The 17381-nt window shown below is 52.9% G+C and overlaps 1 protein-coding gene across 2 annotated transcripts in view; it reads left to right on the top strand.

Annotated features, from left to right (window-relative positions):
• Positions 1–9520, top strand: part of MAMLD1 (mastermind like domain containing 1) — a 136832-nt gene extending 127312 nt beyond the window's left edge. Inside the window, exons 4-6 of one of the 2 annotated variants that reach the window (XM_069463268.1) lie at positions 6308–6392; positions 8257–8831; positions 8880–9520. In XM_069463268.1, the coding sequence (XP_069319369.1) occupies positions 6308–6392; positions 8257–8831; positions 8880–9380 (1161 nt within the window). In that variant the 3' untranslated portion in view covers positions 9381–9520. Of the gene's footprint in view, positions 1–32; positions 277–6307; positions 6393–8256; positions 8832–8879 lie in introns of those variants that run through there. The other variant, XM_069463269.1, reaches the window with a different exon arrangement.
• The last annotated feature ends 7861 nt before the right edge of the window (positions 9521–17381 follow it).

Here is a 17381-nt window from a genome sequence, read left to right as displayed (position 1 = left end):
TTTGTGATGGATTGTTCAATCGGTTGTTGTAGACTCATGTAGACAAAGCCTGCAAGCTTGGGGAAGCCAGGCCCCCCCAGGTCAGCCTTGGGCGACAGCCCCCATCCTGCCAGGCCCTGGGGAGTGAGTCCTTCCTGCCCAGCAGCTCCTTTGCTCATGAGCTGGCCCGAGTCACCTCCTCGTACAGCACCTCAGAGGCAGCGCCCTGGGGCGGCTGGGATCCGAAGGCCTGGAGGCAGGTGCCTGCTCCACTACTGCCTAGCTACGACACTGCAGGTAAGTCACCTCCCCCTGAGCCTCGCTTTCCTCATCTGTCAACGGGGCGCAGTCCCTGCTCAGCCTTCCCGCCTGCCTCACAGGGTTGTTAGGAGGAACACAGGAGGTGACAGCTCCGAAGGTAAAGCTCTATCCACCCGTGAGGGAGTGCTAGTGCTTTCTGGCCCTGCTTATTCTCTACTTTCTCCCTGGCACTCTTTGGCAAAGGGCCAACCCAAGCAAGCAGAGTGCTCCAGACACCTCAGCGTCACCTCCAGGGAAATGAGTGGGGGACTTCTCAGGCTGCAGCTGCTCCGTCCCTCTGCAGCACGCCTTCCAGCACCCCCTTTCCTCACCTGCCTGTCTGTCCCTGTGGTCAGACTGGGAGCCCAAGGGGGACAGGGGCTGTCCTTCTGCACCTCTGAAGGCCCCACACAATGCCTGCCTGCTTGATACCTAGTGGGTGCCCAGGAACTGCCTCTCCTGCCAGCTATCCTGCTGTGGATTCTGCACCCCACCTGGGACTTCCACACCCTAGAAGTGGGAAGGTGGATTGCCCCCCTGGAGGACTGGCAGTCAGGGAGAGCAGGCAAAAGGAGTCCGAGCCAAGCCTGCGCAAGAGGGCTGTGAGTTTGGACCATCCTCTGGCTTCTAGAGTCTAGAAGGAATGGCTTGACTTGCCCCCAAAGAGTCATGTTAGTGGGCGTGAAAGTGTGATGATGGACACCACCAGAGCGGGCCTTTGCAGAGAATTGCATTTGGATCATGGAGTTGTCATTCTGGTGCATGAAATATCCACGTGCACAGGCTGCCTGCCCTATCTGCAGAGAACGCTGGAGACATGAGCATTTTCTAAGTGATAGTGATCAGAAGATGGTGATTGAGCTGAAAGGGCCTCCCAGGATTCTGGCCTTTAATGGAAATTCTGCTTTGGTACGTACAGCCTTGTTCTCTTTATCCTGCCCGCCCTGGCCTGGAAGAACAAGCAGTGCTTTCCGTTCAAGGGCTATTGATTTTTCTCTCTCCCTCTCAGAGTCGCAGTGCTCCTCAGCTGTTCACTCTTCAGCTGAAACCAGAGAATCTTGCCCGGCACAAAGCTGCCAGGGAAACAGAATTAGCAAAATGGACATTGTCCACTCAAGATGTCGCTGTTTCCACCCTGGTCTGCCCTGCCCTTCCCCGTCCTCGGAAGCCACAAAGGAGAGGATCCCAGCTAGCCTGCCTCGAGAATTCCTGTCCCACGCCTTGTTATCTCTCTTCCCAAGCCAAAGCCTTTCACCCAGCAGCAGACGTCGTCGGGGCAGATGTGTGGCTCTCAAATCTTCTCTAAGAACCTTGGAAGTTGGCCCACCTGGGGGGCTTTCAGGGACAGGCCCTGCATTCACTAAACGCCTTGTCAGTCCAGCCTGTGAGTCAGTGCGAGACACAGGACACAGGCACAGCAGGGGAAGAAGAAAGGCGAGCTGGAAAGACCTTTGTTTCCTTTGCCCGGCGATCATTCCCAGCATTTAAACCAAGCCCTTCCCAGACCCACCAGCCCCGAAACCACCAAGATTGAGGAGGAGTCAGAATAGAATTTACACAGTTGTAGGTCAAGTGGAAACATAGAAAATGGAGAGTAAAGGGATGACCTACACAGATCTCTGCGGTCCAGTTTCAATGGCATTTCTTTTGTGAAGCTCCTGATGATAGCTTCAGTCTGGTTCAAACCTAAAGGCAGCACTATTACCATGGGCGAGGTCCCCAGCTCCTGCACCAGGGGTCCAGAGGGGCAAAGAAACCCTGCAGGCCAACATCGCTCCAGGTTTTGTAGACAATGGTGTGACAGGTTCCAGTTCCCCCTCAGGGTCCCATGCCTTGACCTGGGGTTTCTGCCAGTGCCTGGCCACTCTCCATCCCTTCACCCTGTTGGGTTGTCACTAGAACTTGTGTCTATTGTAAGCTCCAGAAGAGTAGAGACCCATGATGATATCCCCATACCTGGGGCAGAGCCTGGCCCAGAGTAGACCCATGATAAACGTTTGTCAGTTGGGCTTCTGGCAGCAGTGTCTATGTCCATCTGTGGGCCATGGCCAGCCAGAGCCAGTGGGTCTCAGGGGTGCCCACCCACCTGGGTACCGGAGCCCCTGGAACTCAGATCTTGATTACATGGTGGCCCTCAAGCAGTATGCTGTCAAGGGAAAAGCCAGAAGGGTAGGGGACTTGTTTCCAATTCTGGCTTCCAAAAACTACAAAAGAAGGTGCTTTTCCTTGCAGAGTAATAAACAAACCCACACTAGAGCTCATTAAACTTTGAGACAGATAGCTCAGTGCCTTCCACTGCAGGCTGGCTCCGTACGAGGGCACTCACGTGGCAATGTCTGCTGGGAAAAGGAGACAGGAGTTCCCTAGTCGGGGGGAGGAGATAATCTCCCCCTCTCTTCCCTCTCTGTCCCCTCTTCTGTCCTCCTCTCCCCTCTCCTCCCTCCCCCTTCTCCTCCTTCCCTCTCTCCCCACCCCCCCATTCTTCTTCCTCTCTCTTCCTTCCTCCCTCCCTAAACAGGCTTTACAAAATAAGGCTTGGCTCCATTCCCTGCCATCCCTCAGAAGCTATTACGTTTGAACCTCCCTCCAAGCCAGAACACTCTCCTCCAGGGCATGATGGGGCCAGGAACTTCTGTCTGAATCAGGCTGGAATCCGGGAACCTTTTGTGGGCCTCTGTCCCTGATCACCTGCCCTCTGCCTCTCCCCAATTAGAGAGCCCTTTTGCCTGATTCAGTGGTTGAATCAGTAATGAGACTGCTCTTCCTCTGCAGTATGAGAGAGGAGCATCCAGGTGATTGCACTGAGCTGGACGAGAGACATTAGCATGTGGTAGCTGATGGATGGAGCTGGCACGGTGCCCAGCCTGGTCTGCTGGCGGCCCTGTACTGGGCACAGTTGTGCCAGCAGGCAGTGGGCGGGTTTGCACTGGCCTAGCCTTTTGCTTCTCCTGCCCAGCACACAAAATGAGGCACTAGCTTTCCATGAGCCCCTAGAGACAGGAGGGGGCTACAGCTTCCAGAAAGGCAGCCCCAAGTTTTCCTAGGTTGCCATCTTGGCTGAGACCTGTCTGTGAATGTGGCCTCTTGTCTGAGTGGGACTGGGAGGGGGTGTGACAGAGGAAGAGCCGGGCCTTGGTTCTCTGGGAGACTTCCTGCTGGCTACAGCCCTAGACTCACCATGGTGGCCACCATGGGAGAAGCACACCTGGGCTCACACAGGGCCTACCTGGCAGTGCGGCTTGTCAATGTCACCTGGCACAATAGGACCAAGTGCCAGGATAATTGCAGCCCTAGAAAATAGAGTCATTTGATGACATCCTCCATAACTTTGCTTATAAACACCCACACGGCCTGGGCCATCCTTCACAAGAAGGCAGAAAGCGAGTGTCCCAGTCACTGCAGCAACTTTCAGCCACCATTTCCTCCTGGTCACTGAAACCATTTGTCATTTCCTGTTTTCTCCATTTTCCAAAGATTCTAATTGTCAGTGTCAAAAGGCAACAACTGTTTTCTTGGGGCTTATCTTTGGAGCACATTGATTCAGAACAAAGGATGGGAGCCTCCTCTGCCAAACAAAGGAAGCAGCCTCCTCGGGAGGCCCAGAGAATGCCCTGGCTCTTTCTGCCAGGGACAACAGGACCGGGCTGGGAGCAGAGGACTGGCAATGCCCCTGGACACCCCAGTGGGGGTGAAGAGCCCATGGAAGGCCCCCACTTGCTGGTGGCACCCCAGACACGGGGGTCCTGCAGAGCTGGCTGGGTGTCAACGGCAACATTTGCCTTGGCAGTTTCTGTAGTGATGCCGCTGACCAGCTTTTCCCTTCAATGCTGGGTGCTCTGGAATGTGTGCATTCTGGGACGAAGATGTGCCAGCGCCCCTCTGAATCCCACCCGGCCAGCCTTTCCTTTGGTCGCTGATGCCTCAGGCCTGGTTCCCTCCCTCTCTTCCTGTGGACTTGTCTGCCACTCCCCTGCTCTTCCCTGTCACACTTCCAGTTTCCAGCTGCCCCCGCCCCGCCCCTGTACAGCTGTGTTATTTGCAAATGGGACAACCAGTGGGGATGGAGTTAGGGCCGGTGGAGACCTAGCCCGCCACACAGGCACCTGTCCCCGGAAGCGGTGGAAACACCCGGTCTGCAGTTAGTAGGTATCGCATTCCATAGTCATGTCGCTTTGGACAAGTCATTTAACCTCTCTGAGCTTCAGATGTCACATCAGTAAGCTAGGGACTGTAGACCTTCTGCCCTGATGTCCCAGGCTGGTGTAAGGGTCAAGGGGCAGAACAGAAGTGAAAGGGCTGCCTTCAGAAATGGTCACCCACCCTGAGCACCTCAGGCAGATTGGATGATGTGGCCTTGGGTGGTCACTGGACCCCTGTGCTCCTGGGTGTCCGTGTGGGCTGTTGCTAGAGGATATGAAACAACGGGCGCAAAGTGCTCAGTAGAGTGAGCACTCAAGAAGGCAGCCCCCACCCAGCCAGTGCTGTAGCAGGAAGAGGGCAGCTCCACGGGGTGGCCAGAAACAGCCCCCACGCCCACACAGCAGCCCAGCGGAGGGGGGGGAGGGGAGGGATAGGCAGGAAGCAGCTAAGGGCGGGATGGAAAAGCAAAGCCCAGTCCAGTGAAATCGCTGCTGGTGTAGTCTTCCCGGTGCCATGTGTTTGTCCTCTCTGCCTTGGCAGGAACTGAGGCCAGGAACAGCTGCCAGGCCTGAGAGCTGGGCACACTCCCAAGCGCCAGCCCTCTACCCCGCCCCTCCCACGCCAGCCCCACTGAGCACAGAGAAGGGCTGCCCAGAAGCCCTTTGCTGGAAAAGCAGGTGCCACACGGGCAAGCCATGTTGCAGGGTCAGGTCTGCTGGCATCTGGGGGGGGGGGATATAGGCCAGAAAGTGGACTCGGGCCATTTGCTCCCTGACACAGCTGCCTTGGTCATTGACAAGGGGAGAGAGATGACAGCGGGTGAGCAGAGATGGCCGAGCTACCCCCACTACATGGGGTGAGGCTTCGAGCACTGGACTGGGAGTCAGACCCAGGTCCCAGTCACAAGCTGGCACTGACAGGCTGAGGCTCTCGGAGCTAGTCATGCCTTCCCTGGGCCCTGGGGCCTTCATCTCATTCCCTCCTGGCTATGTTCTTCCCGGGTGACCCTTGAGCGGATCCCAGACTGAGTGCTGGGACTGCAGTCCTGAAGGCCGGCTCCTCCCCTGCCCACCCAGCCAACCTTGAGGCGGAGACAGGAAGCTCCTCCCACTTGCCCATGCTGCAGCCAGTCAGGAGAGGGGAGAAGTTGGCAACAGTGAGTGTTTGGCTACTCCTGGTGTTGGACACTGTGTCCATCTGACCATGTGATCATCCGGCCATTCGTGCCAAGACCACCCGGAACAAGTCTCAGTCCTTTCCCCATGGCAGCCCTGCAGAGGCTGGGCACCCGCCACTGCATAGCCCAGAGTCTGCTCTGCCCCGGTTTGCTCAGCTGTTCTTTGTCTGGGTAGTTTGAAGTCCAGTCCCGACTCTCATTGCTTTACCCGCCTCTCAACGCAGCCAGTCTGTCTGGGTCTCCCTGAGACGGGCACGTCCAGACTCGTCAGCACTGTGGGCATGGTCTGGCCAAGGCAGAGTAGCATAGGACTGTCACCTCCCTCCTTCTACATACTCTGCTTCTATTAATGCAGCCTAATGTTACATTTGTTCTTTTGGTGACCACATCTCACTGCTGACCCATCCTGAGCAGACAGACATCCAAAATGCCTAAATCTTTCTTCTGTGTGCTCTTGCTATTAAGCTCTGTCTCTCCTGCCCCATCCTATGCTGTTGCAGTTGGTTTTTTTTAACCCAGGTGCAGAATCGTACTTTTATTTATACCTGTGGAATTTTGCTCGGGAGGGTGGGCATGCATGTGAGTGTGTGTTGGTGTGTTCACTCATGCTTTCTGCTACACCAAAGCCAAGTCCTAGGTCCCCACACGGCGATCCTATGGCTAATATTTTTTGGTAGCTGTAATCTAATGTCTTTTTCATCTTCTGTTTAGCAAGAGAAACAGAGATCAGGTCTTATGGCAATGACCCCTGAACAGCAGAGTGCATATATCGCCCAACAGATGAGTCAATTTCAAGGTAAGTAGTTAAGGTCAGTATCCCCAAAGGGGCAGGCGAGGAGGCATATACATGGAGGTAGGGTTTGAATTCATTTCAGAGTAAGCAGTTACTGTCTGTGTTCCTGGAAGCTTTGAGGGAGAGAGAGAGAGGTCTGAAAGTCAGTTAAACAGGACACAGGTTGGATCTCTCACATTAGTAGTTCATCCAGCTCTAAGAGGACAATCCCAATTGAAGGCCCGGGCTTAATGGCTCCAAAATCACTGTTTAATTCAAGAGATTGATTTAGCTGAGTCAGGTCCCTTAAAGCAGCTATTCTCAGTGAGAGAGGGGCGGGCCCCCGGGTGTGCATCAGAATCACCTGGGGGCTGCCACACCCTGGGGGGGGGAGGGATCTGAGCCTGCCCTTCCCCTCCTCCCCACCACAAAAACACTCACACGCTGCATTTCAGATGGGTCCCTGGGCCATCCGTCAGCTATGAGGAATAGAAAAGGGGCTGGGGAGGCTTGGCTCCAGAGAGTCTATGTCGGAGGCTCCCAGAGCCTCCACAGATAGCAGGGGTCCCCACCCTACCATGGCAGCTATGAATATAACCAATAACAACAACAACAAAGAGCCAGGCATGCGTCCTACTTCATGGAGTCCTGAGTTAAGCAATCCTTCCAGGCCACTGGGGTGAGATTGGACCAGGTCAGGGAGCACTTAGCACCAGTCTGGGGACCAGGGAAGGCTGCTTGCCCTTGGACAGGTGGTCAGCATCCTCACTGTAGTCCACGCCATTGCTCCTCCGTTCTTATACAAAATCCTTGGCCCTTTCGGCTTGATACTTGTTGAGTCTGTGTCCCACCTGCCCAGGCTGGAGTGGCACATTAGGCAAGCTTGGCTGCAGGGACAGCACAGGCAAGGTTCGGGATGGTGGGTGGCCACTGGGGGGGTTAACCTTCTGAGGCTAGGTTGCAACCTATTTGAAAAACTTACTCATCCTATGATAATAAAAGAACCTAGGCACAGTTACAAGGGGGAAAAAAGTATTCGTAGTTAAGAGCATAGACTCTAGGGTGGGTCAGACAGACCAGGGCTCGAATCCAGACTGCACAGTTTTACCCTACCTGACCTCAGGTAAACCACATGCCTCAGTTTCCACTCCACAAAAGTACCAGTAGTGATACTGGCCACAGTAGCTACTGGCCACAGTAGGCTCTCATGACAATGAGAGGAAATGAATTCCCAATCTTAGGCACTGGGGTCCCACCGACCCTCCGTCTTCAGCTCTGTGTTTCTCTACCCCCAGGCTCTCCAGAATGTGAACTCCTAGATTTCAGCCTTTCGAAAGGACCCCCATTGCAGTTCAATTGAACATATTGTCTGAGCCCCAGATCTGGGCTCAGGGGCCGTCTAGGCTGGGGGGAGCACCGAGGGGAACAAAACACCATCCACACTCGCTCTCACCACACTTGCCGTCCCATGCGTCCTGTGCAGAAGCTGAGAGGCTGCACTAGCTTCCCCTGACACCCACCCCACCATCCCCACCCTGCCCCTTCCTTCCTTCTGCAAAACGTGCACCATCTGTCACGGGGTGCACACGGTACCATGTGCAAAAGCACACACAGACCCCGGCTTCGTGGAGCTTCTGATCTACCTGAAGAGGCAGACAAATCAGCTGGTGCCTCAGTCCAGCATGATATGCTCTTGGTACACAGGCTGTGAGCCCAGACTCGGGGAGCCTGTGTGGAAGTCTGGGAGGGCTTCCCCAAAGGACTGCAGTCCAGGCTGAGGGCAAAGAAATGAGGGGAGTTGAGAGGAACTGGGGAGCAGGGGAGGCTCAGCAGGGAGCCTGAGTCAAAGATGCCTTTGAAACTGACCCCCACTTCTCTCTTCCTGTAGCCGTCCAAGAACAAGTCACCTCCAAGTGTAGCCGGACCAAGGCAAGCCCCCCATCCAGCCAGCACATGATGCCACCCAGAACTGGACTCCTTCAGAACAATCTAAGTCCTGGAATGATCCCACCCACCGGGCGCCAGAGCCTTGAGGACGTGGGCGTGATCTCGCCAACTCCAGGCAAGCAGCGCGGAATTTTCAGCTGCAGCCCCCGGTTTCCCATACCCTCACGTTCTGGCCAGAAGCCCCTGGGCAGTCTTGGCTCTGTCTGCCACCATACACTGAGTCCCAAGGCCAACCCTCGACGAGTGCCCCTGCCTGGGTTCTGTCCCAGCCTCCTAGGCAGCCAGGCCCTGAGTCCCCACCAGCTCAGACAGCCCAGTGTGCCAACAATGCCCACTGTGTTCAACAATGCCGCATGGGTCGCGGTGGCAGCAGCTGCGACCACAACAGTTTCGAGGGAACCACACCCAAGCCAAGTAGATAATAGCATTCAGCAGCATTTTGATAGCAACTCGATCTTTGCCAAGGCACCTATGAGAGTGCCACCCGTAGCCCCAGCATTCCTGTCGCAGCAGGCAGTTGTGCCCCCCGATCAGATGGCCCCAGGAGGCAGGCCTGGCCAGAAGTTGAGTCCTGCCCTGGCCAGCTCCAGCTTCAGCCTGCTGGGCAACCAGAGCCTCAGGCAGAGCCCGGTGCGGGTCCCAGTGCCTGTACCGAGCACCACCAGGTCCCTCCAGCAGGGCATGGCCAGCTTCCATCCCATGAGTCCCATACAAGGCATTGAGCCACCAAGCTATGTGGCCGCTGCTGCTGCTGCCGCTGCTGCTTCTGCCATCACCGCCAGCCATTTCCCGAGTCCGTTCAACAGAACGAGTGCTCCCCCTGAGCCGCCACCCAACAATGTTTTGCCCCAGCCCCAGCCCCCACTAAATGATCTGATTTCACCACCTGACTGCAGTGAGGTGGATTTCATTGAAGCTCTCTTGCAAGGCTCCAGCGTGAGCCCAGGTGAAGACTGGGTGTGCAACTTGAGGCTGATCGATGACATTTTGGACCAGCATGCTGCTGCTCAAAATGCCTCAGCCAAGAAGGTTGGCCAACTCCCCCAGAATGCTGGGGGGCTTTAAATCTGAGCAGGCTGCCCATAGAAGCCCCACACGTTGGCATCACTCTAGGGAGTGGCATGAGCCGTAGCAGATTCACACCTGGCCCCAGACAGCTGCAGTTGTCTCCTCATTACCATTTGAGTGGCACAAGCCCACACCCATCCCTCTCTCTACCTGTGAGAAAATGGAAAGCTGGTGATTTTTCAAGCTACTTGTACATATTTGAAAATTTTGTAAATGGTTTTCCTAAACATTAATGACAGAAGTATTTATACTTCGTTTTGTGACTTTGTAAATAAAGTGACGGCTTTTGTTTCAGTAGAGTTGTGTTTATTATGCATTGTTTTGTGTTTATTATACATTGTTACAAATACGCAGACTGTGTTGTTTGCTCCAGTGATACCTTGTTGAGCTAGGTGGCTGAGTCGCTTATGGTTTTGATGCAATGAGCGATGTCGATGTGACCAAGGGGTGTTGTGCAAACTGACAAATGCCAAATAGAAAACCACTTGGCCATGTATTTCCATTTTTCACTAAAAATTCTATTGCCTTGTGTGGTTCTTAATCTCTTTTGCAAACCTTTCAGTCTCCGCTAGCTCTTTCCTAATGAGCATTTACGGAAGAAACTGTTTTGTCCTTAAGTGCCCCCCAGAGACACTTTGCCGAGAGGCTGAGAGAGTTTCTTACATCCGGGAGCGGTGCAGAGACAGCAGGAGCCGAGCACTGTCTGAGCCTCCGCCTGGAGGAACTGGAGTGCCCTCCTACCTTTCTGGTTCAGGCAGAGAGAAGGTACCAGCTTTGCGTGCACCCTCGCAGGCTGAAGGCGAGCTTGTCCTGGGTAAAAGCCTTTCAGTATTTGTTTTGTTTTAAGGCTCTGTGGTTTGGGGAAAAAAATCTGTAAACATTAATAGTTGATTTGGGGCTTGTCTTTAATGGTTTCTATCTGCAATTATCGTCATGTATATTTAAATGTCTGTTATAGAAAAACCCACACCCACTGTCCTGTAAACTTTTCTCAGTGTCCAGACTTTGTGTAATCACATTTTAATTGCCACCTAGTATTTCGCCTCTACATTTGAAATCTGGCATCTGTTTCCAGCCAGTGCGTTTTTTCTTCGTTCTGTAATAAACAGCCAGGAGAAAAGTGCCTCTATGTTTTCATTTATCGAGGGGGAATTCAGTACCTACGAACCCAAGTCAGCTAAGCCCACTAGTGTCTTTGGTTCTTCCGTGGGCTGCTCGATGTCTTGTGCACCAGAAAGATACTGCGCTGAGGGGACGGAGTGGCAAGTTTGTGTAGCGTGTGCTGCAGGAATTTCCCATCACAGCATAGAAGCATGTTAACTTTGGCCCAGCCCCTCATTTTACAGGGGATGAAGCAGAGGGGACAGGAGGCCACGAAGGCAACTCTGCGCTGGGGGTGGCCCGGGTGGGGGCTTGTGCTGAGAAGCCAGACTCTCCACACCACCTTCCTCCTTGCCTTGCTGAAGACCACATTTGCCCTCTTCAGCCGGCCCCTGCCACCTTTGAATACAGAGTGACAGGGAATCCAAACAGAACTGAGCTCGTTACTTTGTCGACTTGATATTTGTATGTGGCCCCAGAAATCGAGGGACATAATACAGACCATGAACCATGGAAGAGCAAGAAAGCCTAAACTTCAGGGCTGCTGTGGTTCCTTGGAGAGCCTGACACACCCAATTCAACATCCAACTCTTCCCACATAAGAGACACCATATAGAGTGGCTCTATGGGTGGGGCGGAGGGACCCTGAGGCAAGTGACACGTCTGCTGCATGGGGGAATGAAATACTCTCACTTCACAAAGACAGCCAACAAGACCCTGGTAATGCCAGGCAACTGAGCACCCCTGCAGTGCGTGATCCCAGGAAAGTAGGATCTTCCCGCCGCCCCTACCCTGTCGCTGGCACAGAGCCTGGGCTCAACCCAGCCCTGTTCACTCTGAGCGGTGGAGCCAGAAGGGCTCAGGGAGCCAGAGGTGTGAGGGCGATGGGGGCAGAGGGTAGGGTCAAAGTCCCTATGGCTTGCCTTCAGGTCCAAGATGCCAGTGGAAGTTATTGCTCAGGTTCGCACAGCTGTCCCACCCCTGTGGAGCCCTGTCACCTCACTCGGAGGCACACACCGGCAGTCCCAGCCCGGCCCCTTTAAATCCTGACCTGCTGTCGATCCTAGCTGACTGGGAAGCCCTGGCCCAGTAGGTGGCTTTGCTGCAGGTGGCCGTTTTCTAGTTTAAACTGTGCAAAAACAATGGGGCTCCTGGGCATCTCATCCTCAGGCCACCCCCATCACGGCAAGAAGGTGGCTCCCACAGAGCTTCGAATTTGGCTATGGTCGACCCTCATTCCAAAGGGGACCCTGATAAGGCAGCTGAGACCTGTGCCTCTCCCATGAGGTGGCCAGGACCTGGTGGGCAGGAAGCAGGGCTTCACAGAAGGAACTACATGTCCCCAAACGTGGGACACACACACACACACCCCTGTATGTACTGTAAGTGTGCAGCTAAAGCAACAGTTGGGATCAGATGTGGTCAGAATTGAATACATCATCACATTAACCCCCCGCCCCAACTGGCTGGGAGAGTCGATATCCTCATGCCCAATGTATTCCAACGTGGTGGCAGCTTTCAGAGGCCGAGAAAGGCACATGCTCTGAGGCAGACCTGTCATGTCCAGCAGAGCCTAAAGATGCTCTAAGAAGATGCCCCCACCCAGCACTCTCAATGGCTGTGACTAAGGGCAAAGGTGGACGGACGGAAGCACCCTCCTCAGTCCAGGGGCCAGAGGTGAGCCAGAGGGGTGGCGGAAAGAGTCATTACCCAAAAGCCCTGGCTGTCGGCCCAATGCTCACACAGGCCCCTCCTGCTTCCTGCTGAGCGTTCCTTGTAGGGCGAGTCCCACAGGTGCCCTAAGCCAGTCATCGCTCCCCATTACCGTCTCTGCTTCTGTGCCTGCTGCCCCTGTGGGCAGTAGCTGCTCAGGAGGCCTCCCCAGGAGCCAGCCTCGCTGCAGCTCCCAGGGTTCCCTCTCCTCCAGTGCCACAGCCACGCCAGGCCCCAGGCAGGCCCCGCTGTCCCTCAAGGCCACACCAGGGCACTTGGACTCAGCTGTCCTGTCCCCCTGTCAGTGATTCCAGGGGCAGCACGGCTTGAGCACCAGGAGGCCCATTCGCCCTTCCCTGGCTCTGTGGTGCACACACCTGCCCATCGGGTGCGGAAGCCTGTGGCCTGTAGATGCCCCAGCCCAGCCCTCCTAGTGTGGCCACCTCAGCTGCCTGAAAGCCTCATGAGTCACAGCTGTCCCCACTCAGCTCTGCCAGCCCTCAGAGACCCAATATGAAAGCTGAGCTTGGCCCACTGAACTGTTTCCATCTTCCATTCCCAGAGGGCTCAACTTTCCATCCCAACCACATTCAGGGCTGAGCCAAGTGTGGGCTGTGGTGCAGACCAGCTCCCTGAATGCTTCCTGCCAACCGACCCCAGTCTGGCCTCACTGCCCCCAGCAGTCTCATCCCTGCCCCCTTCCTCCTGGTGGCGGTAGCCCCACCATTCTGCCCTCACTTTAGCTGTCCCCTCACCTGCACCAGCAGCCTCTCTGCTAGATGCCTCTCCGAGGCTTTCTACCTGGCCATGTTAAAACCACCCACTCAACCCCACAGCCCATCCAGCACCAGCTCTAGCTCTTTGCTGCCCTCAACCCCAAGCAGTCTGGCTCCAGTCTCGGCTCCTTCACCCAAGTACTCTGGTCAAAGTGCCAACTTCCTCCCGGCCATCGACGCTTTGCAGCCCTCAGCAGACTTGCCCCTACAGCAGCACTGGACCCTCCCTCCTCCCAGAGACCTGCTGCCCCTTGACTCCAGGGGCCCACACTCCGCTGGGACCCCTCTTCCCCTCTGGCCTGCAGCCTGGCCTTCTCTCCTGCCCTGAGGCCCACTCCCTCCCGCCCCTCTACAAGATGTTATTCCTTCCATTACTTCCTCTCACTCCGCTAGGACTCCCTCATCCTCTTCCTGCCTTCTGGATTCTTCCCCTAGGTACATCAACGGGTCTGAGGCCTACATCCCAGCACCTCAATGCCTTGACATCGCGGCTGAGAAAAGCATGGTGTGTCTGGTCAGGGCCTAACTTTCAGCCCCCAGGGCAGAGCTGCTGGGCTGGAGGCCCCTTGAAGAAAAGGTGAATGAGCTTGGAGCCTGCCTCCCATGATAGAGGTCACCTTCATCCTACTTTGACAGCAGCCTTGCCTGGGGTCCCCCATGGGCCCCTCTTTCTGGCTGCAAGTTCTTCCCTGGGAGGACTTTGGGGGAGAAGGCACTCAGCTGCCGGTGGCCCCTGAAGGTCTCCGCATGGGAGGTACAGAAAAAAACACAATCGCTAGAGGGGAGATGCCCACTCCACAACCTACACCATCATTCCCTCTCCTGCCCCAGGGGATATTGCTAGAAGTCCCCAGGGAAGTATGTGAGACCTCAGAATCTCTCTCCTCCCTCAGAGCAGGCTCAGGCCCCTGGAGACCCCAGGGCCAAGGTCTGTGTGTAAGCCGCTGTCTCTCATTTTTCCACCAGCAGGGTAAGCCAGGGCTCGGGCGCTAGACACGAGGTCCTGAAGAAGTACATATGATTGGCTTCCCTAGTGGGCGGCCATTCAGTGATTCAACAAACACATGTGTGCCAGGTGCGGGGAGGTAGACAGACATGATCCCCAATCTCCTGGAGTCAGCTGGGGGAGTGGTGTGCATCTATCAGGATTCTGTCAGAGAAATCGAGCCAGTAGATTGGTGGGGTGGTGCAGGGGGGACTTGGCCAGGCAAGTCCAAAATCCATAGCACAGGTTGTCAGGAAGGGCAGGCTGGAACCTCGCAGGAGGCAGGGCCGACGCTGCAATCCACAGGCAGAATTCCCTCTTCCTCAGGGAAATCTCAGTTTTGTTCTTAAGGTCTTTCAACTGATTGGCTGAGGCGCACCCAGCTTCTCCAGGATAACCTCCCTTACTTACAGTCAACTGATTGCACATGCTAATTACAGCTACAAAATACCTTCACAGCAACAGATTACTGTTTAATTGCTGAACTGGCCACTATAGCCTGGCCAAGTTGACAAGGAAAACTGTCACAAGGGACAGATGCTGTAAACACATTAGCAAAATAGTAACAAGTTGTGTTAAGGTTTGTGAAGGAAACACAAAAAGGTCAGAGAGAGAGAAAACAAGAGGGAAAGACAGGGCCGGCCATGGTGGCTCACGCCTGTAATCCTAGCACTCTGGGAGGCCGAGGAGGGAGGACCGCTTGAGCCCAGGAGTTTGAGGTTGCTGTGAGCTATGATGACACCACTGCACTCTACCCAGCATGACAGAGTGAGACTGTGTCTTAAGGAAAAAAAAAAAAAAAGAGGGAGAAACCCCAGTTTGGTGGGGCTGCTGGGAAGTGGGGTCTCCAGGAAAGACATCTCTGAGAGGGTGGCATTTGGGCTGAGATCAAAAGATGGGAAGGAGCAAGCCATGCAAAGAGCTGAGATGTTCCAGGCAGAGGGAACAGCAAGTGCAGATGCCAAGAGGAATGGGAAGGAGGCTGGTGGGTGGGGCCCAGGGAGCAAAGGAGGGAAGGTAGGAGGGGTTGGGGAGGTGCAGGCCCAGACCACGCAGGGCCCTGGAGGCTATCCTGATCCTACAAGGAAGCTTTGGGTCACTTCAGTGCCCGTGTGTACAATGGACCTCAGAATGAATGAAGGAGCCTCCACCTCCCGGGCTTCCCCCTGTGGACTTCCCAGGGACATCTCCAACCCAAGAGATCCAAACTTTTCCTAGTTCCCCCAAGCCTGGTTATCCTACTAAGTGCAAAGCAGTCATCACACTCCTCTGCCCTGCTCCTGAATGCCTTGAATCCTCTTGGTCTCTGAGTTGGGAACCTGGGAGTCGCCCTTGATATTTGCCTTTCCCTTACCCCTCCTGTGTCCCATCAAGGTGGAGTTCTCCCCCAAATGAATCTGCAAAGGCTCTGTTATCACAGTAAAAATCCCAGTAGGATTATTCCTAGAATGTGACAAAATGCTTCAAAATTATTCATCTGGGGGACTACAAAATAGAAATAGCCAGGAAATTTCTTAAAAAGAAGAATCAAGAAAGTGTTCTATGATGGGCACACATGTGCACAGAGGAATGTAAAACTCAGTGGAAACCAAGCAGGGGGAGTGGGGAGGAGGGGATGGGCGAAAACTTACCTAACAGGTACAGTGAACACTATTTGCAGGATGGATGCCCTTATAACTGTGACTCAAGCATTACAAAATCGATCCATGTAACCAAAACCATTTGAAATTTTAAAAAATGGAAAAAGAAAAGGAAGGGTTCTACCACTAGCAGATATTAAACCATATCATGAAGCTGCTGTATTTAAAAGAATATGGCCCTGGACACAGGAAAAGACAGATGGGTCAGTGGAAGGAAAATAGAGATGTGCACGTGGAGATCGAGACATGGGAAAGGCAGCGAATCAAGTCCGAGGGACACTCAATGCCTGGTGCTGGGAAAACTGGCCAGTCGTTAAAACGATACAACTAGATCCTCCACCTCAAGATGTATTCAGATGATTCCAAAATTAAAATAGAAAAAAAGAACACATAAAAGCACTATAAGAAAAAAGGATGGATATTTTCATAATATCAGAGTAGATCAAGTTTCTCCAATCACAACATGAAATTCAGAAGCCATAAAGGGAAAGACTGATGAAATTGCTTGCATAAAATAAAAAAACTTGCACACAGAAAATAACACCATAAAAATCAAAAGATAAACGATGAAATTAGAGAAAAAAATTTGCAACACATGCCACAAAAAGGCCAATATTCACAATATTTAAAAATAAAAGTAGTAGATTGTCTACAAAAAGATGAATATAAGAATTTCGTAGCAATTTTGTTCATAATAGGCAAAAACTGCAAACAGCCCAGGTGTCTATCAATAGCAGAACAAATAAACTCTGGTATATTCCTACAATGCAATCCTACTCATCAATAAAAAGTGATACTCCTTAACAATGAAGAGGAACAAACCACTGATACGGGCTACAAAACAGATGAATTTTAAATGCATGATGCTGACAGCAAGAAGCCAGACACAAAAGCGTATATACTGTATAATTGCATTTATATGAAGTGCTAAAATAGGCAAAAGTAATCTATGGTGAAAAAAAACCAACAATGGGACCCTCGGGGCAGGGATGGGTGTTGACCGGAAAGGAACCCGAGGGAATTTTCTGGGGTGATGGCAGAGTCTATATCTTGATAGAGATGTGGGTTACACAGGTGTATGTTTGCATTTGCCAAAACTCAGAGAATGTTTACTTAAGATCTGTACATCTCCTTGTAAGTAAATTTTACCCACAATAGAAGAATCTGAAACAAATATTGAGCTCTAGTTAATGATCTGCTGGAGTGCTTGAGGTGAAGCGTACTGATGCCTGCAACTTACTTTAAAACACATAAAATAAACAAAGACGATTGATGGATGGATGGAGGGATGGATGGAGAGATAGACATGTGATAAAACAAGTAGAATCTAGGAGGTGGCTCTATGGGGATCCACTGTATATTTCTTCAGACTTTGCTGAACATTTGAAAAGTTTCCTAAAATACTAGGGGAAAATAATTTTTTTTTCAAATACAGAGGTGCTTTTTAAATAGAAATCTAGCAATATGAGTGGAAGAAAAAGGCCAGAGACCAAGTTTATATCTGAGAGGAGTAAAAGGGACACTGTTCAATTTTCCCACAACCACTTTTCCAGAAGCCAGTGTAGCTTAGCACAAAACCACAGGGAGAACTCAACAGCCACTCAATACATGACATGACCGAGCAGATTGGTCTTAGTTCACCTAGTCTGACAACATTTTGCAGAAACTGATCACTCAAACCGTCGTTCAGCTGTTTTTCTCACCTGAATTATCCCTGTAGTCTTAATATTTTCAAAATTGTTCTGTTTTAAATTGTTTACATTTTCATCTTCTTAGTTAAATT

The sequence above is a fragment of the Eulemur rufifrons genome, chromosome 30 (assembly GCF_041146395.1).
Source record: "Eulemur rufifrons isolate Redbay chromosome 30, OSU_ERuf_1, whole genome shotgun sequence".
Lineage (NCBI taxonomy): Eukaryota > Metazoa > Chordata > Mammalia > Primates > Lemuridae > Eulemur > Eulemur rufifrons.
The sequence above is the reverse complement of the archived record's forward strand: the minus strand, read 5'-3'. Positions and strand labels throughout refer to the sequence as shown.